Source organism: Falco naumanni, chromosome 3, assembly GCF_017639655.2.
Source record: "Falco naumanni isolate bFalNau1 chromosome 3, bFalNau1.pat, whole genome shotgun sequence".
Classification (NCBI taxonomy): Eukaryota; Metazoa; Chordata; class Aves; order Falconiformes; family Falconidae; genus Falco; species Falco naumanni.
Window position 1 is genome coordinate 27,537,794 of NC_054056.1, and position 26,380 is coordinate 27,564,173.

General features: G+C 41.3%; 1 protein-coding gene across 3 annotated transcripts in view; it reads right to left on the reverse strand.

Annotated features, from left to right (window-relative positions):
* Positions 1–777: 777 nt before the first annotated feature.
* Positions 778–26,380, reverse strand: part of LOC121085449 (desmoplakin) — a 39,959-nt gene continuing 14,356 nt past the window's right edge. Inside the window, exons 5-24 of one of the 3 annotated variants that reach the window (XM_040588119.1) lie at positions 25,617–25,745; positions 24,362–24,412; positions 23,220–23,381; positions 22,212–22,316; positions 20,842–20,937; positions 20,462–20,587; positions 19,448–19,600; positions 17,744–17,898; positions 17,212–17,338; positions 16,482–16,686; positions 15,761–15,978; positions 14,819–14,985; positions 14,360–14,498; positions 12,817–13,010; positions 11,788–11,950; positions 11,092–11,175; positions 10,066–10,173; positions 9,345–9,443; positions 6,219–8,510; positions 778–4,681 (exon numbers count right to left, since the gene is read on the reverse strand). In XM_040588119.1, coding sequence (XP_040444053.1) covers positions 1,487–4,681; positions 6,219–8,510; positions 9,345–9,443; positions 10,066–10,173; positions 11,092–11,175; positions 11,788–11,950; positions 12,817–13,010; positions 14,360–14,498; positions 14,819–14,985; positions 15,761–15,978; positions 16,482–16,686; positions 17,212–17,338; positions 17,744–17,898; positions 19,448–19,600; positions 20,462–20,587; positions 20,842–20,937; positions 22,212–22,316; positions 23,220–23,381; positions 24,362–24,412; positions 25,617–25,745 — 7,968 coding nt within the window. In that variant the 3' untranslated portion in view covers positions 778–1,486. The remainder of the gene's footprint in view (positions 4,682–6,218; positions 8,511–9,344; positions 9,444–10,065; positions 10,174–11,091; positions 11,176–11,787; positions 11,951–12,816; positions 13,011–14,359; positions 14,499–14,818; positions 14,986–15,760; positions 15,979–16,481; positions 16,687–17,211; positions 17,339–17,743; positions 17,899–19,447; positions 19,601–20,461; positions 20,588–20,841; positions 20,938–22,211; positions 22,317–23,219; positions 23,382–24,361; positions 24,413–25,616; positions 25,746–26,380) is intronic. The other 2 variants (XM_040588121.1, XM_040588120.1) reach the window with 2 other exon arrangements.

Sequence of the window (26,380 nt, forward strand, 5' to 3'; positions counted from 1 at the left end):
GAGGCATCTGCACTGTGTGGCAAATGGAAGAGGACAGGACAGTTTCAATGTACGCAAATTGTTTTCTGCTCTGGCTAAGGAATATTCATGGCAGCTGAAGTGGCTTCAAACCACTTTTGTGTCCTCCTCTAATCCTCTGGTTTCTCACCTCAGGAGCTTCTTCAGCTCAGATAAAAGAAGGGAGCAGGCTGCCAACAGCCCATGCAGAGCTGCCAACAGCAAGGCATCGCGTGAACACTGATACACTCTTGCTATTTTCTCAACCTAGGCTTCCAGAAGCCAGCAGAAGAGGTGGGAAGTCATTACAGGAGGTGATTGTTCAGGTTTTGAAAGATCCTCCTGTGCCACCACACTGGCCATCCAAGCCCCGTTACTGTATCTTTGTTCTGTTCATCATCGAAAGTTACACTGATGGGTAAGGGAGAATGTGTGTCAGTCCCTTGTAGCTGCAGACAACGGGCTGGAACGCAAGCAGAAGAAATACACTTCTGGTGACCTTCCAGTCTATAACCAACTGTGGGAACAGGCTTTCTGCTACTGGTGTTTTCTATTACTGGTGCTACCCTCATTTTCCTACTGAAAATCCAGAACCAGAAGTCCACATTCGTCAAAATGGTGGATTAACATAATGAAAAATAATGTGCTGTACACTTTTTATGACAAAGCTAGTATGTGCTACTTTTTTTAATGGTTCTTTCTCTAATATTTATCTCCAAGATTAGATATTCTCTAATCTCCAAGAATGTCCATAGCTAAATTTCAGAAGCACACAACAAATACTTTAAAACTTCAGAAGTTTATTGCCCAGAATAGTTGACATGGTGCAGTTGGATTTTTTTTCTTTTGTTACATGGAAATCAAGCAAAACAGTAGAAAATATATATGGGTAACAGTAAAACAAAAGCCCAGCCTAGTAATAGCCCTTTATATCCACCAAGTTATACTTAAGAAAATGGCTAGCCAAACATAGAGAAGTAGAGCATCTGGAAGACAGAGCTTTTCATGTTTATAGTATAGATTCTAAACCAACATTAAAGGCATTTTCTGTCCATATTGTTCTTTCTTTTTTTCTTCATAATAGCAAATTGAAAAAGGTCAATGTGGAAAAAAACTACTGTAAGACTTCCAAACCTCAGTTACAAGCTTAGGGGTTGACAGTTACAGATAAAAGAAGGCGGCACATGATAGAGTACTTAAAATATACAGAGATCAATTGAAATCCAAACACTAACAGAAAATGGGAACCAAACCTCAAAATTCACAATTATGGGTTTTTGCACCCCCCTAATATATATTCCATAAATTTGCATTCAAACATTTTACAGCTTTTTCAGATGAGAAGTTGAACATACCCAGGAGACTTAAGGGTTTTGCTTTGGGTTACTTTGTTGTTGTTTTGGGTTTAGTTGGTTGCTTTTTTTTTAGGAAAGGGGACACAGAATAATCTAAATGATATTAAAACGCAGACATATTTTCCCACTTGTTATTAGCGCCCAATAGACCCACTGCTGAAGGTTGAGTACGAGTAAGAATACGAAGAGCTTGCTGATGCATCAAAACTTCCTCTCCTAGACCCACTGCGTGAGCCTGAACGTGAGCCAGAGCGAGAGCCAGAGCGAGAGCCAGGTGCTGAGGAGACATTGTAGGGACTGGATATGCCTTTTGATGAAACGGAGGCTGCTTCCAAGAGTTTAAGCCCAGTGATGTCTTCCACCATTGACCGATTCATTGCATCTTTGTAGGATATTTTCAGTTTGGTCTTGGGGCAGGTCAGGATTTTGGGATAGCTGTTCATGTCTTGCAATTTCTGGGCAGCACGACCATCAATCAATCCATTCCTAATGGCTTCTTCAGTACTTATTCTTCCACGCACTTCTGGGTCCACAAGACCTCCGGTGAGGTACTGGAATTCAAGGAACCGCTGCCCAGCCTCATAAGGCAACCATTTTTCCTTCACTGCTTCAGCTGCTGACATCCTCTTGCGTCCTCCCTTTATGCCTTCAAACCCTATGAAGGCCTTCTGAGCTGGTTTGAGGCGCGTGGCCATATCCTGATCAATGATGCCCTGACTGGCAGCTTCCTGAAGCGAAAGCCGCTGGCCTGTGGTAGGGCATATTATGCCCCCTGTACAAGCCTGGGCTTCAAGTAACCGCTGCCCAGTGATGCTATCCACGATGCCTCGCTGTATAGCTTCTGAAATGGAGATTTTCTCCAAGTTTTCTGTGTCAAATATGGCTGCAATAGGACTGCACTCTTCTGGGGTCTCTGAGAAAGAACCGCTCCTGATCAGTGAAGAAGAACTCCTGACACTCAGCACTGTAGGAGACCGAGTCACCGACTCGTGCCGGAACACCTCGTCAGTGCCGTTCCGGCAGGAAATCATGTCTGCAAACTGCGTCAGGCTTAAACTGCCAGAACGGTACTGGTCAAAAAACTTCCTCTCAACCAGACCTTTATCAATAGCATCTTGGATGTCATACTGGCTACCTGTTTTTCTGTCGACCAGGACTACTCTACTGCTGCCATCTGATCCTGTAATAGTTATTTCTTCCCACTCACACTCCTGTTCGGCTAGTTCTGTATAGGTGTCATAATCTATGAGGCCTTTGCTGTACGCCTCCTGCACGGACATTTCCCTGTTTGTTTCTGGATCTACAATGACAACCCGGCGCTTCCTAAGGGTGTTCTTCTGTGAGGTGTGCACCACCTTCTTCTTCTCTCTCAGGGGCAGAAGGCAGAGCCCTGTTGCTTCGTCCTTTATGCACCTTTCTTTCAGCTGCAAGTAGGTCAAATTCTCCTCTGTGTTGGGATCAAAGAACCCTTTGGTGTCATCACTTGGATCACTAAGGATCTGGTTGAGCTCTTCATTGAAGTAGCCACGCTTGTAGGCTGTCTCTACTGGCAAGCGGTAGCTCTCTTTGGGGTCAATGATTCCTCCGGTAGCAATCTGGGCCTCCAGCAAACGAATGCCATGGCCTCTCTCTATGAGCTCTTTGTTCATGGCTTGAAACAGAGAAATGATGGTTCCAGTTTCTGGGTCTTTGTACCCGGTGACAGCTCTTTCAGCAGAGAGAAGTTTTTCTTTAAATTCAATTCCAACAAGGCCTCTTTTGTAAGCTTCCTCAACAGGCAGCCTCACGTTGCTGACAGGATCCACTATGAACCCTGTGGCTGCCTGGGCTTCTAGGAGTTCAAGGGCTGTCCCTGGTCTAACCAAACCTATTTTCATAGCCTGGTAAATGCCAAGCTTCTCTTTAGTAGCCTCATTGTAGATACCCGCAATACAGCTAGAGCCCTGAAGGAAATCAATAATTCTCTCGCTCACTTCTTCCACTGTAATGGCACCTCTTTCCAAGTCATTCCTTGTGGATTCCTTAATAATTCCAGCCTCAAGCAGTGCATCTGCTGAGACAGGCTGCCTGATCCCTTGGAATGACATACTCCTCTTCTGCACTGGGAGGAGGAGCAGACCAGTGTGTGGTTCAATCCTACATTTTTCCTTCAGCTGCATGTAAGTGACTGCCTTTTTGGTGGTGGGATCAATGAAGTTCTTTGTAGTGCCCTGGCAGTTGTTTAGGATCCTGTAGAGGTCTTTGTCAATCAACCCGCGAGATAAAGCTATATCTTTGGGTAGGAAAACACTGTTGACAGGATCAACAATGCCTCCTACAGCCAGCTGGGCTTCAAGCAGACGAATCCCAGTTTCTCTGTCAACCAGGTTTTTCTTGATGGCTTCAGATACTGGCACAGTTTTGCCCGAGAAAGGATCTTTAAATCCTGTAATAGCCTTTTCTGCTGTATAGATTTGTTCTCTGTCATCAAAGTCGATCAGATCTCTGGCGATAGCACTGTCCACAGTTAACATCTCGTTTCGGTGTGGGTCTATCACACCTCCTGTTGCTGCCTGGGCTTCTAAGAGCAGGACCGCGTTTTCTGCTGTAAGGAGCTGATTCCGTTTGGCCTCAACAAAAGAGTACTTTTGTCTGGGTGAAAGAGACACCCCTGCAATAGCACCTGCCCCTTTGAGGTAGGGTTCAATGTCAGCTGCGACTTCTTCCACTGACCTCTGCCCCTTCAGCAGCTTATCCAGTGTGAGTTTGTCTATCAGTTGACACTCATACAGCTGCATTGCTGTGATCTTCTTCCGCAGCCCACTGAACAGCAACTTGGAGGCATCAATACAAAAGTCTTCCTCGGTCTGCGTAGATCTGTGGGACCCATACGGGCGTTGCTTGAGTTTCTCAATCTCTCTTTGCAGCCTGAGACGCTCGGACTCCAACTCCGACTGGTTTTTGACAGCCGTCTCTTCCAGTCTGCACCTGTATCTCTCCTCAATCCGTTTGATCTCCATCTGCAGCCTTTCAATCTCACTCCGCAGGGTGTTCTTCTCCCTCTCACTCTTCTCTCTCTCACACTGGATCTTCCTTATGGATTCCTCTGTCCGGGAGTGCTGGCTCTTCCACTGATTGAGGTCATTCAGGATTTGTTGCTTCTCACTTTCCAGGCGTTGCTTCAAACGAGACTCTGATTCCAGGGTAACTTTCAAACGGTTCAGCTCCTCTTCTAATCTCTGCAGCCTGGCTTTGTCTTGCTCCAAAGCACTCATTTTTATCAGCAAGGTTTCTCTTTCTTGCATAATGTGACTATACTGATTTTTGGATTCTTGAATCCTATTGGATGCCTACAATTTTAAAGAAGAAATAAACCAAGAGAGGATGGTTAGAGGTTACGCTGGTTAGACTTATGCTTTCCACTTACAACGATCTTTAGCCTGCCATTTAACCTGCAGCAAACTGCCACCGGAAAACATTCTAGTCGCAGCAGTGCCTTACCCAAGACCATGGATACACATAAACCAGCGAAGGTACCTTGTCCCTTCACTGACAGCACCTCTGGCATTGACAGCAACTCCGTTTTGTTACCCATAGCCTTGATTTTCTGCTGATTTAGTTAGCTTTTTATAACTGTCTAATACTTTTCATAGTACACATACAGAGAGCACGCAAGACTCATTAAAAGCCTGATGCTCAGCAGATGTACCCTGGCATAGTCCTGCTCACCTGGGTGAATTTGCACCATCTAAGCACTGGTCATACATGGATAAATATGACTCAATTTTTGCTTTCCTGTTAGTATCACATTATTCCAAACAATTTTACCTGTGTTGTTCTACATTTTAATTCACTTAAGGTCTTCATATATTTATACACGTACACAAACACCTACAAGCATGCACATCTGTATGCAGTCCATGTGAAACTGAATACAAGTTTATATATTTGTAATACATGCATATCATGCACAGATGTCAGAAAATCCTAAATGTTAATATTTTCTTAAAAATCAGCATTAAGATTTTTAAAATAAAGAAAAACTGAATAAAGGGAAGAACAGCTGAGAATGGGAACGAGAAAAGAAATACAAAGGGCAAGTTAGGGAAAAGCAAAGAAGCATTTTCACAAGTGCTCACTTGCATATATTTAAAACAGTAGATCTCTAGACAAGAAACCAGGCAGAAGAATGGAACACGAAAAAATGTTTTCTTTAACTTGTTTACGCTGTCACCTCAAGTTTAAGAAATAAGGGCCAGTAGTAAAGTTTGCAAACGCCCTTAGTGACTTAGGAACATAAATGTCCCAAACAGTCAATGAAATGTAGGCTTTAAGTACCTTAAGTACAGCCGACAACATGATCTTTAATCCTCACCTGTAGTAAACGCCTTACCTAGCTAAGCAGCACTTTGACAGCTTGTTGGTTCTGGGGTTTTTAGCTGGTTTAGTTTGTGACAGCACCCAGGTCAACCTCAAAGGACTGCTTTAACCCATCCTGGCTGAAAGAGCCCGGGGAAGCAGCCAGCCAGCAGGGTACAGCTAAAGCACAGTGGTACTCCGTGTACTCTCATCTTCCCCTAGAATGGTTTGGTGGAGACTGGCACAGACCCAGGGTTTCTCCTGGGGCAAGGGTTGAGGACAAGGCTCATCTAGACAGTAGGACAGCTTACAGCTCCCTAGCACAGCTCCCACAAAGAGGCTAAGAAAGTGGCCAAATCCTGCCATTTTTGTTTAAAAATGAACAACGGGAAGGGCCATAAAGGGGTATTAGTTACAAGTACAGTGAACTTAAACAGCGAAGTGTGAATTAAGTCGATTCAAATGGACACTGCAGTTAATTATATATCTGAGAGACAGTAAAGCTGGGATCAAAATATGTGTGAATACCTCTAGAGCTTGCTTTTGGAATTTTTCAATTTCCTGTCTCAATTTTTCCCTTTCTTTCTGTAAATCATTAATCAACCCCTGAAGTTCCAGGGTTTGCTTGCTGCTCATCTGAAGCTGATTCTTTAGTTCAGCAATGGCAGTATTTTTCTCATCAACTTCATTTCTGACCATTCTGATGTCATCGTACTCCAATCTAACATTTCGCAGCTCTTCCTCCAGTAACAAGTGTTCCTTGGTTAGGTTCTCGGTGAGAGACTGAAGCCTTTCAATTTCTATTTTGCACTCGTTCAAGTTTTTGCTTTTTTCCTCAGAGGTTTTCTGTAAGTGCTCGTATCGTAGGTGAGCCTGTTTTAATTGCTCCTGTTCTTGGACCAACTGACGGCGTAAAGTCTCAATATCAGATGTGTATTTTCTTATCTCCTCCATGTACCTCTGCTTCTCTCTCACATGACCATCTAATACTTCTCTTTGGTGTCTAAGATCATCTTCATTCCTCTTTTTTACGATAGACACTTCCTCTATCTGCTGTGTGAGATTAGTTATTTTAACCGATTGCTCTCTGAGAGATCTCCTCATGCCTTCTATTTCCTCCTCCAGTTTCTTCCTCCTGGACGTCTCCTCCATTACATTTTTATTCTGCCTGCAAAGTTCCTCCTCCAGCTTATGTTTCTGAATCTGCAAGTCTTTTACAGTGTTCTGGAACTTTGCACTTTCTTGATCCCTGCCTTTTTTCTCTTGCGAAACTCTTTCATAGTCAATTTTCAGTCTGGCCAGTTCCTGCTCTTGGATCCTCAGCTTGTTAATTGTCTCAGTAGCACTCGTGTTTGCTTTCTGCAGGTCAAACTGGACTCTTTTTAACTGACTGTTCTCATCCTCTAGTTCTTTTCTCTGACTTGTTTCTACATCCAGCAACTTTCTCAGCCTTTCGATCTCTTTGTTTCTTTCCTTAATGGTCTTAGAAGCATCATCAAGTGACTGTTTGTACCGCATGCTTTCGTCCGAGTGCCTCTGAATGACTTGTTTTAGCTCAATCTCCAGCTGCTGTTTCTTCTGAGAAAGCTCTGAGCCAGCTGCCTTCTGCTGCTGAGCATTCTCTTCTATTTTCCGCAGATTGTCTGTTGTCTGACTTATTGTATTCTTCAGTCTCCTAATTTCCTCACACAAATTCCTATTTTCTCTCATGGCATTATCGAGCTGTGTTCTATAATTATTTGTATCCTCTTCCTTTTGCATGGTGACCTGGTGAATTGTGGTCTTTGTGATATTAATCTCAGTTTCATATTTGTTCTTTAAACTAATAATTTCCTCATCATAACTGTTCCTTACCTTAGCCAATTCATTTTCAAGTTCCCATCGGCTTTTAGCCTCTTCCTGAAGCTGCACCTTTAGCCTTTCCAGCTCCTTAGTTTTATCCTGAATAGTCGAGGCAGCCTCCTCAAGAGCCTGCTTGTACCTTGAGTTGTCTTCACCACGAAGCTGAATGATCTGTTTCAGCTCCAGCTCTAACTGATGCTTTTGCTGTGACACCTCAGAACTGCAAGCCTTGTGCTGAAGAGCATCTTCTTCTGCTCTCCTCCGTTGATCTGTGGTTTGCAGAATGGCATCATTCAGCCTCACAATCTCATCCTTAAGGTCTCTGTTTTCTCTTGTCAGTCTGTCAACCTGGGCTCTGAGGCCTTTTGCATCATCATCTTTCTGTGCAGCTATCTGCTGGATTGTGGTCTTCTTAATATTAATTTCTGTTTCATACTTGTTCTTTAAATTACTCATCTCCTCGCTAAACTGGTTTCTTACCTTAGCCAGCTCATTTTCATATTCCCTCTTCCGTGTGCCTTCATCCTGAAGAAGAACCCTTAATCTTTCTATCTCGTACTCCTTCTCCTTGATGACCTTCTCAGACTCTAATTTTTGCCAACCAAGGCTGTCTTTCTCATTTTGTCTTGTTTTCTGCAGCTGGTCATAGTCATTCTTCTGCTGTTCATATCGATCCTCCAGCAACTTCCTTTTCCTTTTCTCATCTTCAGTCTCATAAGTCAGCCTGGTTATTCTGTCATTTAGATCCTTTATTTGGGCATAGCATTTGTCCAGGTTTTGCTTAGCAGAATTTCCATCCATTTCAGCTTGTCTTTTCATCTCCTCCAAACTCATCAGCTTTGCCTTCAGCTGAGAAATGTCCATCTGGTACTTCTGCAGATTTTGCTCCAGGAATTTATGTTTGTTGCTTGTCTCTGAATTTGAATCCCTGGCAAGCCTGAGTTCTTCTTCCAGAAGTTCAATTTTGGTGTTTTTCATCTGCAAAATCATAGCAAAAAAAAAAAAACAACAAAAAACGCATAAGCACTTGTGACAAGTGTTTCAAAATCATCATGTGCAATACAATATACATTTCTAATATTGACAACTTACAAAGTATGTTTTTCTCTGCTTGAATGAGAGCTCAAAATCCTTTTTTATTTAATGCCATCAAGGCAAACTCTGGAATCCTTATTTATCCAGAGTCAAACCTTATTCAGAGATCAGCATAATGACTTTCAGAGGGGAAATGGTACTTGATGGGGGGAGGGAGATGCAATACAGATAGTGAAATCTGATGTACCAAGAGTTCACCAGCAAAGCATTGAATAGCCATCTTCAGAACCTCCACAGGTGCTTCATATTCCATACGTGTGACCTCTTAAAAGGGCCTCTCTGTTTCCACTGAGCTGTATCAAATCAGGAGTTACTCCATTCGAAACACTTTAGATATGGCCTGAGACGAGGTGTGGCCTCTTAACCATGAGGAGCAAGTTTTCAGCAGTGAGGTAACTGTACTCTCACTGAGGTCAAGGCTGTGATGGATGCAGAGAAGGATCTCTCACATGCTGTGATAAGCACCTCCTATTTACCAAGAAGGCAAATGTTCTCCACCTCACACATGACATTGGAGGTAACTTTGCAAAGCACTATGCTTTTTGACAAAAGATGCACGAAATTCCTTATATGCCTCCTTAACTGGACACCACTGAGCTCAGGATTTAGTTTTGTGGAGCGTTTTGCAGTGTACATAAGCAGAAAGCTTTTGATCAGTGATAGCTTGCTAACCTGTGGTAGTAACAGAAGGTAAAGAAAATAAGAGAGTCAGATTACCTTCAAGTCCTCCATGCTCTTCAACATTTCGCTTAAGAATCTGTAATAGTCTCCTGATCTTGTAAGAAGCTCTATGTAGCGAGACTGAGCCTCGCTAGCCTTGAAAAGAAAGAGGATTGTCAGCAGCTTGTACTACAGAGTTAGATATGAACATACTGATGTCTCAGATCATTTAAAGAATTTCAATCCACTTTGAGAAAACACATCACTTGACAAAGCAAAAAGCAAATTCTCCTCGCAAATTCACATGACTTTCTGGGGACTCCAAATGTACAAATTCTCTCTTCTGATAAACCCACACCACCTTTTTCAAGATTATTTTCCCCCATGAGTGAAGATATTAAAGCCAAGGCTTCATCCCCTGGTTCATCATGGTCTTCCTGTCTAACAGTCGCAAGTAACCCAAGTTAAACTTTTAATAGTAGTTAATTCCCAGGTTGAAAGTGACTAAACCACCTGGGGCATGAATCTTACTTTCTCACGATATGTATGCAATGGACATTGAAAAGGAATGAGGTAAATTCCTGAGGGCTAATCTATTGTCTAAACGAGCCCAAGTATGATTTTACAACACAGCAACTATTCTGCACCAATTCCTTGTACTTATGTGCTTAGCACACATTACCAGTGACAGTGTTAAATTATTAGAATTCAGCTGGATATGACTCACATGGACAAACAAATGTATTTAAAAAGATTGACGGGGAGGAAAGAAAGATACCTCTTGTAGAATCAGCACTGCAGGAGACTGAACAACACTCTTCTTGATAGGTATGTTGAGCAATGTTTCTAATCCAGAACTGTAGGAAGCAACCTGTAGCTCATAATCCTGTAAAACAACAGGGGAAGTCAAGACCCCTTTAGCAAGTGCCAAGGAACTCTCTGGGAATCTGGATTTCCCAAAATGCAAAGAAAGTTTTGGGGTTGTTTTGGTTTTTAATAAAAAAAGGTACATTTTCCCTTGTTTATATCCCTGACCATGTACAGAGGACCCTCTAGCATAAACAGAAGCACATCAGTTCCAGTACCACTGTGTAGACTCATGGAAGACAGTAACAAAGTGAAAAAGAGAAAAAAAAACATTTTACAAAAAAGGGAAGACCTGTGTTTCCCTTAGTTGACTGCTACCCAGTGGTGAAAAAGGTTCATGGAAGCAACTGGACTAGGTACTGTTATCAACCAAAACTTCATCAGAAATAACTGTCTCTGCCTCTCATATCACATACACCACGTCATGTATACAGCAAGATCTTTGTCACAGAAAGTAAGACGGAGCTGGAGAAAGCATGGATCTCGGGGTGACATAAAAATGCAGAGACCACATAAACCATTCCCTATATGTTCTTGGTTTTCATGGCCATTGCACATCACTCCTCCTGCTAATCTGCATTTGTCTTGCCTCCTAGACCAAATCCTTAACAGACCCAATTCCTAAACTACCAATCTGTTCTCTGCTTCCTTATTTTTTAACATGTGAACTGGAAAGTTTGGTCTGGCTAGAAGGAAGCTTTCTTTGACTCTCCTGAAGAGAAGCTCTCACTGCTATCTCCTGCATTGTCCTGTAGTCTTCAGATGGCAAGTACACAAATTGTTTTCATTATATGCTGTACACACAAGTGCTTTACACCAGCAGTTTCCGCACACACACATCAGAGAGCCAACATTTCACCTGCCAGCAGAGCAGAGACAATGGGATGCACCTGACCATGAAAAACCACACCCCATAAAAATGCTGAAATCCAAGTACCTTAATTGCAGCAGAACACTGATCTGCGTGCTTGAGAAGCTCCTCAACTTTGTCTCGCTTCCCACAGATTTCACTGTGCAAGTTCTGTCAAGAAAAAAAAGAAAAAAGAATAAAAAGCTGTGAAGCACTCCCTCAAGATTTATCAGTACTTCCTCCTGTGCCTGCTGGCTCCATCAGTAGGCACCTGCAGTACCAGACCACTGCAACCCCAGAGGCTGAGACCTGAAATGACCTGTAGCTGTGCAGTTTTTACAACAGCAAGGTCTCTGTGCATGAGAAGGTTGTTCTCAGAAAGAACACCTAGTACTGGACAGCCCCCAGCGCTGAGGAGAGAGGAGTTCCTTTGCTTAGATGTATTTCCTCGCTGTTTATTTTCATGCTATAATTTGTCCCATAAGTTGCACCGTCATACAGTCCCTTAAATTAATTCAAAGCTGATGTGTAAAAGTGTCAGTCATCGTGTAAGAGCCAAAAATGGTCTTGTTTATAATCTACAGCAGTGCTGACAGAAAGTAATGAGGATAATAATATTTTCTCTCTCCTGCCTTCTACACGTGGTGGGTTTTGGTAGCTTGCGTACTTTATAATTCAGAACAGGCCACTGTATTGCAGACTGCATTGTTACTGATATTTTCTGACTAGCAAAACAATTTTAAATCCAGATAATCAAAGACAGCTAATTCAGGTACTGCATACCTTCTGATCATGTAGATATCTCATGATAGTGTTGCAGTCACACAGCTTTGTGGATTCAATAGAATCCTGCCTGCGCTTGACATCGCAGATCCATTTGCACAGAGCCTGGTAGAGATCTCGGTAAGTTTTCAGCTGTTTGATCTGCCTTTCTAAATCCCATGATCTAGAAAAAAAACAGAGGAAACTGTCAAAATGGAAAGTGCATTCTCCTTCTCTCTCTTTAAAAGATTTTTCAGAAATAAGACACAGTAATAAACAAGGTAAAACTACGGGAAGCTCGGAAAGAAGGTTCTGAATAAAGATTTCAAATAAAATGATAATTGTACTGGGTTTTAGTCACTCAACATTTTTTTAGTGCCTCGCTTTTGAGTAACTCTGCAATACACAGAGGCTGGCACTTTCTCGTCATCTAAGTGAAGGATGGATGAAACCCTGCAGTGGTAATAATCAAGTTGACTGACTTCAGTACTCTTGTTCTCAGTTTTCACCAAAATGACCAGCAATCAGTCAGTTACTCTTAATAGCACTGGATTTTGAAGTAAAGGCCTGAAGTAAAAACAGAACAAAACAAAACATCCCAAAACCCAAAACAATCAGAATATGCCTTCAGTTCAATAAATATTAGAAAAAAATTGTTGGGATTTTTTTTACTTAATTCTTAGTGTTAATTTTTTAACCCTCAGTTATAGGATATTCAAGAATAAGCAGGGTTTCTTTGTTTGAGGGGGAAAATGCTGACTGGAAGTTCATAATCCAAGAACATTAGCAAGAATAAAGAAAAAAATAATTTGAAGAACTCCTTAGCACATAGGTTAGGCATTTACATAACTAACTACATTTTCCTGCTTGGTCTTGCAGGATACCTTTTAAAGTATGTTCAACCTATTCACAGTTGCTCTGTCTTACTGCAGTCATCACCTGTCCTCAGGACATGAAGACTATTGCTCATCAGCTCTCTCAGACACACTGTTAACATGATCTTAGTAGCAACAGCAATAAGGAAGGCACTATTAGGAAATACGAGCAAACCTGTTATCTATCTGTTTATCAGCTCTCTGCCAACGGTCTATTAGCTGGGTAACTTTATCACAGAACTTTCCAATGTCCATGTCATACAGGGTATATGACTGGCAAGACTGTGAGTGAATCTGAAGTGTTTTCTGCAGCTCATTTTCCAGGGCATTCAGTAGTGACTTCTTCATGTTTAGGTCTGCTTTCATTTTCTGGAGAAAAAACAAAATACTGTCATACATTTTATTCTTGCGAGGATACTCAAATTTAACCATCCACAGCATGCACATTGTGTTTGGATCTAAAGATATTGCTTTTAATTAATTCAGTAAGGTATGTACACTGATGTCAGCTGGACTTTAAATATATTTAAAGTGAAACACCTACTTTGGTGAACAGTTTGACTTAAAAATGTGTTTAAAATTAGATTCGCTCATAAATAATTTGTTAAACCGAAGCCCTCTGCTGTCATATTCTGTAGCTAACATTTGAGTTTCTCAGAACTACGTACAGTAGTTACCAAAAAGAAAGGGAAGAGCCTGCCTTGCTTGTTCCTAGAAACAAATGACTAGAAAATCTCACTGCAGTATAAAAGATTCCTGCATTTGCAACAGCTATGGAATCAAGCCTCAGGATTGGCATATTATTAAATTGTTAAATATTATCTAAAAATCGGCACTTTTTTTTTTTCCTGTTTACATTTTTATAAGCATATTCCATGGAGATGTTTCTTTAACCTCACACGTTTGCGTGCACATACATATTGTGGGGTATCACCAAATGGCATACACAGTGCAGGCCTTGCATTTGCCACTCACAGGGATGACTGCATCCTTCAATAATATGCTCAAGCATTTTTTTTTGGTGTAGCTCAAATTTACACCAGCTAAGAACAACTCCCAGCAACTGAACTGCAGCTCTCATTTAACATGATAAAAGGGTAACCTAGTTGTGCTCCTTTTGTGCCACTAAACACTTTTTCCCTACTACACCTGAGAACAGGAAAGAATGAAAGAGTCCCCACCCTCCCAAAGCATTCAGTGCACAAAAGGACCAGCTCAATGTCAACTTTGTGCTCAGCAAAGCAGTTACTCTTTGCCTTCTCCCGTTGTATAGGATGGACAGTTTTCACTGTAAGATTTGAAATGGACTCTACGGCAAAACTGGCACATACAATAATACTCAAATTTACTTCTTACAACTAGATGACAAAAAGGGCAATTAAAGAGCCTTTTTGCAAGAAAAAAGAGGCATTGCCTTCCAATCTAGCTTCATAAGTGATACAAATAAACACAGATAATGTTGTACAGAATTGGATTATGGAGACCTTCCATGCCACTGGCTCTGCTATAGGGGCAGCAACATCCAGGGGATGGGGAAGTAGTAACCTGTACATTCCTTCCAATAATTTGCAACAGCATCATATGTCTATGTGATTAAATACAACGGGATCAGCATTTCCATCTCCTGTGGTTTCAGAAGAGTTTTCCCCCAGTTCAATAGACCAGTGCTGGCAGCTATGAATTTTGCCTCACTGTGTCCTTGGGCCTTGGCCTCTCACCTTCAGGCACGCCCGATAAGCCTCCACTTTATCAAGATCCAAAGGAACAGTCTCCTCTTCAGACAGTCTGACTTCAAAAACTCTGATCACATCCTCTGTTTGTAGAATAATCTGGAGCAGACACCTCAGTGCATTCAAGCTAAAATAAATAATACAAGACAAATCCATTATGAACTGGCCAGGAAAGGTGATTATTTCTAATTAATTGCAGATCACTAGTTAAAGAGAATAGACAACACAAAAGAACCTTCAATGATACCCATGATTGTTATGTTTTTTTAAAAAACGTCTTCCAGAAAAGAGAAGAAATTCACGTAAGTGTCTGTTTCTACCCACATGTACAGCATTTGTAGGAAAAAAAAGTGTAATTTTACACTACTTGTAACAAAAGGCAGGTTTCTGGACTAAGAATTATGGAAGAAAGTGAATTATTTATTGCTATAACCTAAATTTTCTTACCTGTCTAAGTAGCCAGCAGAAACACCATTAATATTTTCCAGTTTTTGAAACAGGGCATTTATCTCTGACTGCAAGTACACATACTTTTCACAGCCTCTGAAGTTAGGCAGCAAGTCCTTATGCTTATTGAGGGTTTCTGCCATTATTTGAGAGTCATTCTGCACACCCTAAGGAAAAAGAATGCCTGATTTACACATTTTTGGTGGCTGAGCAATCATTCTACAGCACATATGCAATTGGTCTCCTTATCCAAAGAGTCTGCTGTTATCTAACCAGCTTGACTAAGAACTGAAGCAGTGCCTGAGCTTGCTTTCTTCAAGGTAAGTAACATTGGGTGGTTTCTTTTTTGCACAGTCCACAACAGGTGGACTCCTTGAGCACCTCTTCCACTCTGAAACTTGGCTCTCCTCAAAGCAGAGCACTTTACTGCCAGCTGCTTACTGCACTCAGACTGCCAAGGTCCTGCTCTGGAGACCTTTGCAACCTCACTGCCTCAGGGGAATTCCTCATGTGCTGAACCTGTTCTCTTTTCTCTCTCCAGTCTCCTTCAGATCTTAAGAACTGGGAGAGGGAGAGAGCCTGTAAGCCTCATATCCACTCTGCATCCTACAGACAGTACTTCAGAGGCAGGTGGTAAAGTGGGGTCCATGCAAAAAGGGGTTTAATAGTGCTTTAACCTGGATGAGGCTTAATATGAGCTCATGTCCACTTAACGTCAGGCTTTCTGTATTCTTTGCTTGACAGAATGTGACTTCTAAAATCCAGGAGTCAACATTTTCTACTTAGGAGCTAAACTCCAATCCAAATCATCATGGTTAGCTTCCAACAGAGTTTTCTGCGCAGGATATGTGTCCTTCCCAGCTGATCAGAAATGCAGCTGCAGTATGCTCTGCAGCACAGTCAAACTGAGCTTGAGACTCAAAGAAAAACATCCACAGTTACCTCTAAATCCTTTATTCTGACTGAAAAGTCATGCACAGCCCCTTGATCCACTCCAAGAGGAGCTCTTTGAACCATCTGAATCTCAGAAGCTTCAATCTGACGCCGAAGTTTCTGAAGCTCCATGAGCAGCCAGGCCTCCTGTTTGTCATGTTCTCGGTTTCTCTCATTAACAATAATGGTGTTTGAGGAACCCACAGGACAGCTCTCAGTTGGGATGACTGTAAAATGAATTGGGTAAATGTCAACTGCCAGAGAACTGAGCACCTATGTATAGGAAGCCAATGTACTGCCCAAGTGACCTAAACATTGAGTTGATCTGTAGAACTGAGAACAGGTAGAAGATCTGGGCCCTCAGCTGTTTCAAGGAATGAAATCTCTCCTTCACAAAAACACAAACTTGCTTCCTCAAATGCAACAGTGAGATTTTGCTTCCCAATAACTGAAAATGTATCAGACTGACTAAATTCCTCTAATTTTCCCAGGAAACTCTTGAACCTTGGAGAACTGTTCCCAGATTCACACTAAAGGAAGGAAGAACAAAACATGCTCTTCCCTGTGCTGGGCCAGTTTTGTTATGCTGGGAGACAGCAGTAAAATTCTTGAACATGTTTCCATTCACATATTTATGAGAACATGGCTCACACAAAAAGAACGCACCACCACCACCCCCTACTCCGCAAATGAAGAAACCCAAGCAGTCCATTCTCTACAAAAAACAGACCTGGTTGTGGCTGCCGTGGTTGATTGGGCAGTTGTATGATCAGGGTTTGGTAGTGCTTCTGAGCATCAGTGAACTGAGTTTGGATCTTTCGTTTGTCTTCATCACCAAACATCTCTGAGCCTTGGCTGTTCCTCAGGAATTCTTGATAATGGATCTCCAGGTCGGTTATTATTTTTTGGTAATCTTCCTTACGCATTGTTTTCAGCTGAAGTGAGGAAGAAGAGAATTTTGAACAAAGCAATTGGGGAAGGCTTATGACTAGTTAATCATTAAGGAATAAACTAATACACCTATATAAAAAACCCAAAGGAATCACATTTTACAACAAAATCTACCCAGGCTGCCTCTAAAGGTATGATGCTAAAAGTGCCCTTTGAGGTAATCTATTCTTGTTATAATAATTTCATCACTTAAGAATAGTTTGAAATTCTACTTCTTACTCTGTCTACCCATGCACTTGCATAATGGGACCAAGTACAGCAAGTATGTAATAAATGCCCTTAGCTAATCTTCCCAGTTATTCATACCATGTTTGAATGGGAAAGCATTTTGCTTCTCCTTTAATAAAACAACAACTTCCATATGTAACTGCTTGTGCAACCCAGCAAAAGGCAGGCCCATGGTGTTGGAGAACATACATCTGCACGTCACACAGCAAGCACTCTTTGGGACAGGAGGGGTCAGTCCATGGATGTTCCCGGACTACAGGTAAGGCCAGCTGGAGTCTTACCTTGGCAATAGTCATTGCTCTGATTTTCTCAATGTCGATCATGCAATAATGCCAAGACACCAGACTCTTCATGTTGATGTACAGCTGGTTCCATAAAGCTAAAATAGCTTCATAGTACTGCTCAATTCTGAGATGAGAAAAGAAATTCCATGGTCAAAATGCATCTGCCCTTGTAGCATAGCTACAAATCAGCCCAAGAAACATCCACCAGATGTGGAACGTGTTAAGGTTTGTTCTCTACTTGAAAAAATGTTGGAAATTAATTTATTCATTACTTTCGTTATTAGAAATGAGAAAAACCTTGTAAAAGTTAAGTTTTAAATATTTTTAGATCCCAACCTAGCTCTCAGCAAGATTCACTGAAGTGAATTTCTTCAATTCAAGGGTCTAGACCTTAATCCCCCACCCTTGGCGGGGCGGGGCAGGGCACTCTGATCAAGGCACAGACCAGATTTTGTGATTGGCTTCTATTCTGAGGGAACTTTTCCATCTGCTCCCAGTGGTAGGAGTCCAAACCCAGGCAACAACTCACTTGGTAGCAAGATCCACTGCTAGTGGATTAGGGGGTGGGATGATAAGACTAACAGATGGCACCAGCATATCTACTCCTCCAGGGCCGGTCACCAGCCACTTGCTGCGCTCGTTATTATCCTTCAGAATACATTCATCTCCTTTGCGCACTGTTTTCTGTAAGGAACACAAAACAACATTTTGTTTTGATTCAGTTAAGTAAGGTGGGGTTTCTAGGAGAGGCAGACAAGGAGGATGCATCTAGAGCACAGAAATGGGAGGAGGCCTTCCCGGCTGCCAGGTCTGAGCATGCATCTTGGCTTCACGCTGGGGCAAGAGATCAGTTCAGATCAATCCCTTCTCCCTGAATCTGGTTTCCATGTGAAGAAACCCAAGAAAACCAACTGGGAGCCATAGAACTCTCGGAGCAGCTGCCAGTCCAGCTGATCATCAGACTTGGGGCTCGCCATGACAAACATCAAAGACTGAATGTGGACACATGGTCACAGTAAGCTATGCAACCATGTATGGCTGCAAGCCAGTGAGCTGGAGGCATGAGGATGCTTAGTACTGCATCTGTATTTGAGATGAGACTGGGAGTGAATGCAGCAGAGCTAGATCCACCCGCCCCCGCTGCCAGAAATCCTGACACGGTGCGGCCATGGTTATGGACAACAGTGCAGGTTACAACCCACTCACATCCAAGACAGAGAGGCTCCTCCTATCATCTATCCTGACAGGACCTAACCTGCATCACACCTTTACAGCCAGCAAATACCATTTTTGAGATCACTAGTAAAAGGCCACGGGCTTTGCACTGATCTGAGCACGCAGGGGGCTCCAGACTAGAGTCTACCTTCATCTGAGCAGAATGTAGCCTGCGTAAAGTAAAAGCAATAGCCAAGCAGTCAAGCAACCATTGCCTAAATTTGTTTGGTTTTGCTTACAGTAACAAGCAGTTACTCCATGTGGACTCAGCTTCTGTGACTCTGGAATAAAATGTGGTATGGAAGAGTGCAGACACAGAGCAGATAGCAGAAACCCCAGATCATAAACACAAATCACAGTGGTCAATGACTGGTCACTACAGAAGCACAACCTAGTGAATCAGCTAAAATAAGTTTTACAGATTAAAAGAACAGAAAATTTGGGTAATTAGGAACCAGTGAAGAGAAAGAGCATGTGAGCAGAACACACATCTAAGCCTACTCTTAAGAAAAAATACAGAAATAAAGCCAAGGAGCCCCAGAACTGAGGGGGAAGAAAAGCCACCATCATCAATTTCATACTCCATCCAGGAAAAAACTGGGGATACCCATGACTCACTGTACATTCCTCACCTTTTGTTAGATGAAGTGTTGACCTAAGGACCCACAGGGACACTGGAAAGGTGAGCAATCACCAAAAAAAAGGGATAGCTGCTGGGAAGCATCAGTGTAAATTTTAACCCTATTATCAATAAGACTTTTCTGTGCTAATTTGAACTATAAGTATTAATGCTATTTATTGGACCAACAATGATAATTTTGACTAGACTTATTAACCAACCAGAACCTTGCTTCTTTATTCATAACTGCAAGAAAGTGAGAGCTTTTTTGTTGAAGAAATTTAAACGCTAACTGAAAGCGAAGGGGTTACACCTATCAGCTCAATAGTTTGTTTACTAAATCATTTGCCATGTTCTAGCTTATATGATGTTCATTCCCAGCCAAAAGGGATACAATACCAGATCCTGTTTGTAGTCACACAGAGCCTTGAGAATAATGGGCTTGTTACTCCGGTAGTCTGGGTTACGTGGCTTCAGCTGTACAATCTTCTTGGATTTATTCACCAAACTCTGCACTTGCCTCTTGTATTCAAGAATTCTCTCTCGTTCATTCTGCAAAGATTAACTGTATGTTAAAAATTCATCCTAAAAAGAAGCCATATCTAGTTCCCAGTGTTTTATTTAGAGGGGGATACATCTGGAGCTCATAGCAGGCATAACTTCATTTAGCTCCAGTGGGATGAGCCTGGCCTATAATGTAAAACTGCAGTTTTAAAAAATAGAGAAGAGAAACATCAAACTAAGTATCTTTGCAGCTCAGCAGAGCTGCAAAGTTTGCAAAACTTGCAAAGCAGGCTTTTCATACAGATCTGCAATGTGATTAAAGGGATGTGTGAGAAACAGGAATAAATGGAAAGAACGTATTAGAACATGAACGCCAACCAAAAAGTAGTAACTACACTCTCAAACTTGACATAATCAATTGCCCTTTTACATCACCAACCATTTCTTCTTCAGTATATTCACTTTGGAATGCTAGTGCCTAATTCATGACAAGCAAATTGTTAGCTAAAAATGTTAATTCCTTTCAAAGAGACTACAGTGATACAGTGACATGATGAATCATTTATTAAATGCACTTACCCTTTCAGGCAAAATCTATTCTACCACCTGTGAATGAAAGTCTTTCCTTTTTTGATTTGTTAGCATGTCAGAAACTTGGGAATTCGTGGGGTTCATTTCAAATTTAAAAAGAAATCAGAGTTCCCAAACAGTATCATACAAATTAAAATAACACCAAACCATTTGTAGGCTTCCCTAAGAAATGGGCAGGAATACACCATTATGGTTTCAAGTTCATACAGTGCTGTGTATAAACACTGCAATACACCTGGGTTTACATTTGGTGTCTGAAGCAAGCAACTGATTTCCAAAGAAAGCGTAACATAACCTGTCAGGTGGGTGTGACAGTACCTCCAGCTCTTTTATCTGCTCCAGCAAAGATTGCAGTGACATGCTCTTATCACAGATGAACTTCTTTCTGATGGAGTCTTGTAAGTTTTTCAGGTAGCACTCTGTAGCTTGGGCCTCTTCAAAGAACTACAGGAGAAAAGTTGTGATTTCAGTTGTACACAGCTCTTTAAAAATGTCTGCTAAAAATCAATGGATTCCTTTCATAAGAAATCCCAACTCAATCTGGCAAAATGGTAGCATTTACAACACGGTAACAGTGTGTTCTGCCTAACTGTGTACGTATTTAGGAAAAAAAAAAAAAAAAAACCCAAAAAAACAAATCTATGATGGGATTCACACTTTTAACAAAAGTAGTGTGAATTCTCCACATCACTACTTACCTGAAAGTAAGCCGCATTCTCTTTCAGATGAACATCAATGCATTTGGTGATCTGAAGAATCCAGCTCCACTGAGTTTGTAATGTATCCATGTAGGCCTAACAAAAACAGTAATATACAGAACTGAATCCACCACACTGATCTCTCTCCAATCTTGAGTGATCTTGAGTCTCCTAGACTCAAGCAAAACTATTCAGGCTCCACAAACCAAAATGCAAAATCTGCTAAAACAAATTCATACACACCAGAATAATGTAACTCATGCAAATAGTTCCCCAACTTCTAAGCATCTACTTAACTCAGATAAGTTAAATACTTGTTTGTGGGATGCACAAAGAAATTTGTTCATGACTTGAATTTTGTTTGATCAGCATAAAGCCCGAAGTACATGAACAAAAAGGGGTGAAATGCACAAACGGTAGTATAAATAAAATATTTCAATTGCAAATTGTCATGTTCTCCTTCCAAGGAACACTGTTAAACATGATTTTTGTTTTATGATGGCTGTTTTTAAATTCAAACTTCTTAAGTAGTCCTCATGTACATTCTTTAGAGAATTACACACAATTTCACTGCTGGAGCTTACAAGGATCTTTCCTTTAAGGCAGAAACTGACCACAGATTAAATAAGAATGGTGATTTTACACAACATGATAACAGTTAACACAGCAAAGATGCTGAAGAGCAGAAAGAACTCTTTTTTTTTTTCTCTCCTTCTATTAGCTTCTTTCAGTTTCAGGGTTCTTATGCACTCTTAAAACTAAAAGAACTACAGCGTTTTGTAATAAAATCAGATTTTCCCAGTTGTTGAAGCCTTTGTAATTGAAAAGTAAATGTACACCAAGCTGTGAAAGCAAAAATGTCTTGGCTAAGCTGCAGAAACGCACTATGAATTTCAGCTGTAGAAAGTATTTGCACCTGGATTAAATATAAACCCTCAACAAAGGGTGTGGCTTTCTTCAAAACATGTCTACTAAGTTAGCAGGAGAATGACAAGATGCCTTCCTACTGCAAATTCTGCTGCACTGTAGTCAACTCAAAAGAGATACTGCAATTTCAATACACTCAGACAAGTCCCTAAACCTCATACTAATTTTTACATGCATCTATCATCAAATCTGAGAGCAATGAGAGCTCTCCTCATAGCTCTTAAGATACTTGCCGTTGTTTGGCCAGGTTTGTAGCGGAAGGTAGTAATGTTTAGTAGAGCTGCTCATACAGCTGGATAAAAATGGACACGCTTTTTGGCAAGCAAATGCTTCTCAGGTCAAAATGCAGTATTTCATTTGCAGACTTTCACCGAGAACTTTCCCCATGTAGCAAGGGAAGAAAGAAGCTAAACAAGCAAGTGAAATCACACAGTCTGACTCACCTCGATTTTGTCTGAAGCAGGGTGCTGGTTGAGCACTAGCTGGTCACTTTCTTGCTTTAGCTTGTTGAGTTCTTTTTCTTTAAGCTCCAGTTCACTCATGCGTTTCTAAACCACCAAAGCACAGCGTCAAACAAATGCCCAAACATACGCTGTACAGGATGATTTATTTAAAATTGTCCAGATAGTTGTGATAACATAAAATTATCCCTGCTAACACTACACTGAATTCTATTCAGTGTACTGAAGTTAATTATGAAGAAAGTAGAATCAAAGTACAGTCATCTCAGTTCTAGCCTCTGGGCTTGATGCTTCACAGAGCAAAGCACCCAAAGTTCTGTCTTCCTAGGAATGACTAAAGCAAAAATGACTGCAACATCCAGAACTGTGCTAAAAAGAAAAAGTACCTCCTTAATAATGTGAACTTTCATTCCTTTCTCAATTAGGTGATCAGCACCAATATTGGTTAAACAAATGCACATGCTCAATTTCCCTGCATAACCCACAGAAGACAAGGAGCAACACAAAGTACATCTGATGGTGGGCTCAATGTGCTGCTGGCAAAACCATTAGTGGAAGAGAGCATCTCCCTCTGGTATAGCTCTGCTTGCTGGTGATAGACAATCAGAGCCAAATTCCGGGACCCTCTAAGCCCTACATAGTCCTAACAGGGAGAATTAAACTGTTTATGTCCATTAGTTTATCATGCCAACACAATGACTGTGTGATTACTAGTTCACAGAGGACTGTACTGCTAATGCCAGCTTCCAAGGTCAAAAGAACCCAGGACAACTGGTTGAAAGGGAGCAAAATATTCCAACAGATGTCCAATACTGACTCATACAAAAGGCTGTCATGCTATTTAATTCACGTGTTGATAAAAATCCCCAGGAACTTCGAAAGAGTGAAGAAACACCTGTCCTGTGACCAGTCCCCCTGAGCTAGGCTGTTCCTCCCTCACCATCCCAAAAGAGGACCCATGGGAAGCATGGGGAGGATGAGCTGTCTTACAGAGAAGGCCTCCTGCTTCCTGGCGATGTCAGTGTTCCTGTCACTCCAGTCATAGAGAAGCTCCTCTTCTTCACAGTCATTGATCCACATGATCTCTCTGCTGGTGGCTTGGATGAGGTTCTGGAACTGACGGAGTTGATCCATTCTCTCAAAGGAGTATTTCTGTAAGGAATTCCAGAAATGAGAAGCCATAAACACAGAAATGCCTGTGCTGGGTGGAGAAAGGGAAGCCAAGTGCACAGCATGTCCTATTTAAAAAAAAAAAAACCAAAAAACCAAACCCAACTAAAATAACAGTAAAAACCACACAAATAGAAAACCCATTGGCAATGGACCACAGATAATGTGCCTGGGTTTACTGAGATATGAAACCTGCTGGCAACGGAGAGCAGACAACATGTCTGGATTTACAGAACAACAGGAACCTGAAGTCAGCAGCTTACGAGTGTAGCAGACATGCACACAGGCAAGCAAAAAGGCATGGGGGAAAAGCTAAGAAATCTCTGAACATTTAGCACCACTTTTATTTGCATCTGCTGCTCATACTACATCCTTGAAGTTGTATCAGCACCTTTTGCACGCATGACACTTCATGAAAAGATTCCTTCTCTGTCCTGGCATCATAATACACACCCTGTTGCTTGAAATGTGTATACAGGAATCAGCTTCCAATCCCAATCTACGATTTGCACAAGATTCTCACTGTGTTTTACATGAAGATCCAAAGCAGGGAAGATGCACGGCCCTATGCAGAATTTGGTTCTAATCCCACCTTTAAGTAACTTTTTAAGCTTCATATATAGACTAACTACATCACTACATTTACATCCACTAAGGAGGTAGAGTTCTACTCTTCATGTGTTTAGTGACCAAATCCCTTCACCAGCTGCAAACTAGAAACTTCCTTGTGAAGGTAAGTCAATTATATACAAGGTAATAAATTAATCTCAGGTTCATGATGCAAACTGAACGTTACAGAAACTACAAAGCACTGCCAGTTTACCGCTGAACAGAACTATTTAAATATTCATCTGCCAGTCTGTTGAGACCTAAAGTGTCCTTTGACTATCACACTGGTGTTAGTAAGACAAGAAGAGCATTCATCATAAAGGGTATCAGAAACGAACACATCTCATGCTCACCAGAAGTCCTTCATATTCTTCCTCCAGCTGATGAACCGCAGCCTTCTCACGCTGGAAGAGAGACAGCACATATTTAGTGAACCTTTTACAAGTTGCCCATTTGCTGCTATTCCCTTTAAAGTGTCAGTATCATTACAACTACAGGTGGTTACCTCCAAATGCCTGCAAAAGGCAGAGGTGAGCAGGATACCTGCACCACTGGGGAACCACAGCAAGTATAAGACCAAGGCTTGGACAAATTTACTTCCCCCAGGGATGCTTATTACGTGAGGTTGCACATAAACCCCTGTAATACCACAACAACTCCCAAAACTGGATCTCATTCTGTGCCAAACTCCTAGGCAGCTGTGAGGAACCAGCTAGCCCTAGAGCTAGCTTTGGAGACCATGAAGTAGTGTAAACTACAATGTGAGCAGCAGGCTCCAATTTTTATTCCCATTTCTATGACTGGGAACCATTACAACCCGGGAACTGGTATTCCATAGGGCCAGACAATCACCTTTCCTATTAGAAGCAGAAGGGGAAAAGGAGTTAATACCCATTTACTCTTCAGCTTGGTTGAGAGATCACAGCTCCAGAATGGAGTACCTTTTCTTTAGACCCAACTCTTTCTCCTCCTGTCTGTGTGACCAATTAACAGAAAAAAATAATGGGAATGAAATAATCTTCCTCTCTCCTACACCTAGGTACTGGGCTGATAGGAGAGGAAGTTAACCATTGCATTTTCAGTGACTTCTTTATTCCAATCACAAAATCCAGAGGGGGACAGAAGCCGCAGAGGGGCAAAAAAAAAAAAAAAAAAAAAAAAAAAAAAAAAAAGACACCTAAGAAAAGCTCGAAGTTTAGCCCAGAATTTGGGTATTTTTCATGAACCCCCCTCATTACTCAAGGCTGTATCTAAGCACCCACATTATTCTTTCACTTTCTTGTTTTAACGTATCTAGACAGAAAGTGAGAATAATCACTTAACCATTCTTCTCACAAAAAATGTTGCAATGTTTATTTGCCAGCCTTGGTACACAACAACAGAACTTTAAATAGCTACTAGATTTTCACTTTAAAATTCTGGGGAAAGAACTGGAACAAAAAACAATCATGAAATGATAAATATTAGGGTTGAAAGTGGTTACTAGCATGACACCAGTACTTTCTGAACAGAAGCTGAGCTATTCAGCATTCCTTTTTATAAAGGAACACTGGCAAGCCAATGATGCAAGTCTAGGCTAAGCAATGTGTAAGGGAAGACAGTAATTACCAGATCTGTTTTGACTTTGTCCAGATGCCAGCGATAGTCTCCAATGGCATTGTGAGTTCTCCTATGGTCACCAATTTGTTGCTCAATGGATGCTGCATCAAACCCCCATTTCACCAGCTCCATTTCAGCCTAGGAGAAACGGACAGCATTTGTACCTTCATTTCTGACATTGTTACCTAACTCAGAGCATAAAGGAACTGAACTGCAGGAAGCATGACTATGCAGTAGAGTAAAACTGAACAAACGAAACTTCAGAATAGGGGGTTACAATTTTTTAAAACTGTCATCACTTAAAGTGTGTGACAGGCTCCCAAAGTAGAAGAAACGAAGTGGGGAAAATATTTAAGTTGCTTAAAATTAGACTAGATGACACAAAATACACTCATTAGTGTATTTTCAACTGTGTTCTTTGGACCAAACTGTTCTTTTATGTTCTACAGTCTAGTTACATTCTTATCAGTCTGAAAACAAATTACGACTTTATCAAACAATGCTATTCATGCAATTCATGTGAAAGTACCCAGAGTCAAGTTCTGTAGCCCAGTACACTACACTTCCATTTAAATCACACTCAGGTAAACTCCAACAACTTTGGTTAAACACAGTAAAATTAAATGAAAAAACAAAAGATAAACTGAAATGATTATGGAACATGTTGTTTCTCTTGCATTTTGGCAACATTTATTGTAGGCTGCAGAGTAAAAATCTCTAGGAACAGCCTTTGAAAAACAGTAATACACCTGGATAATTAATAAATCAAAAAC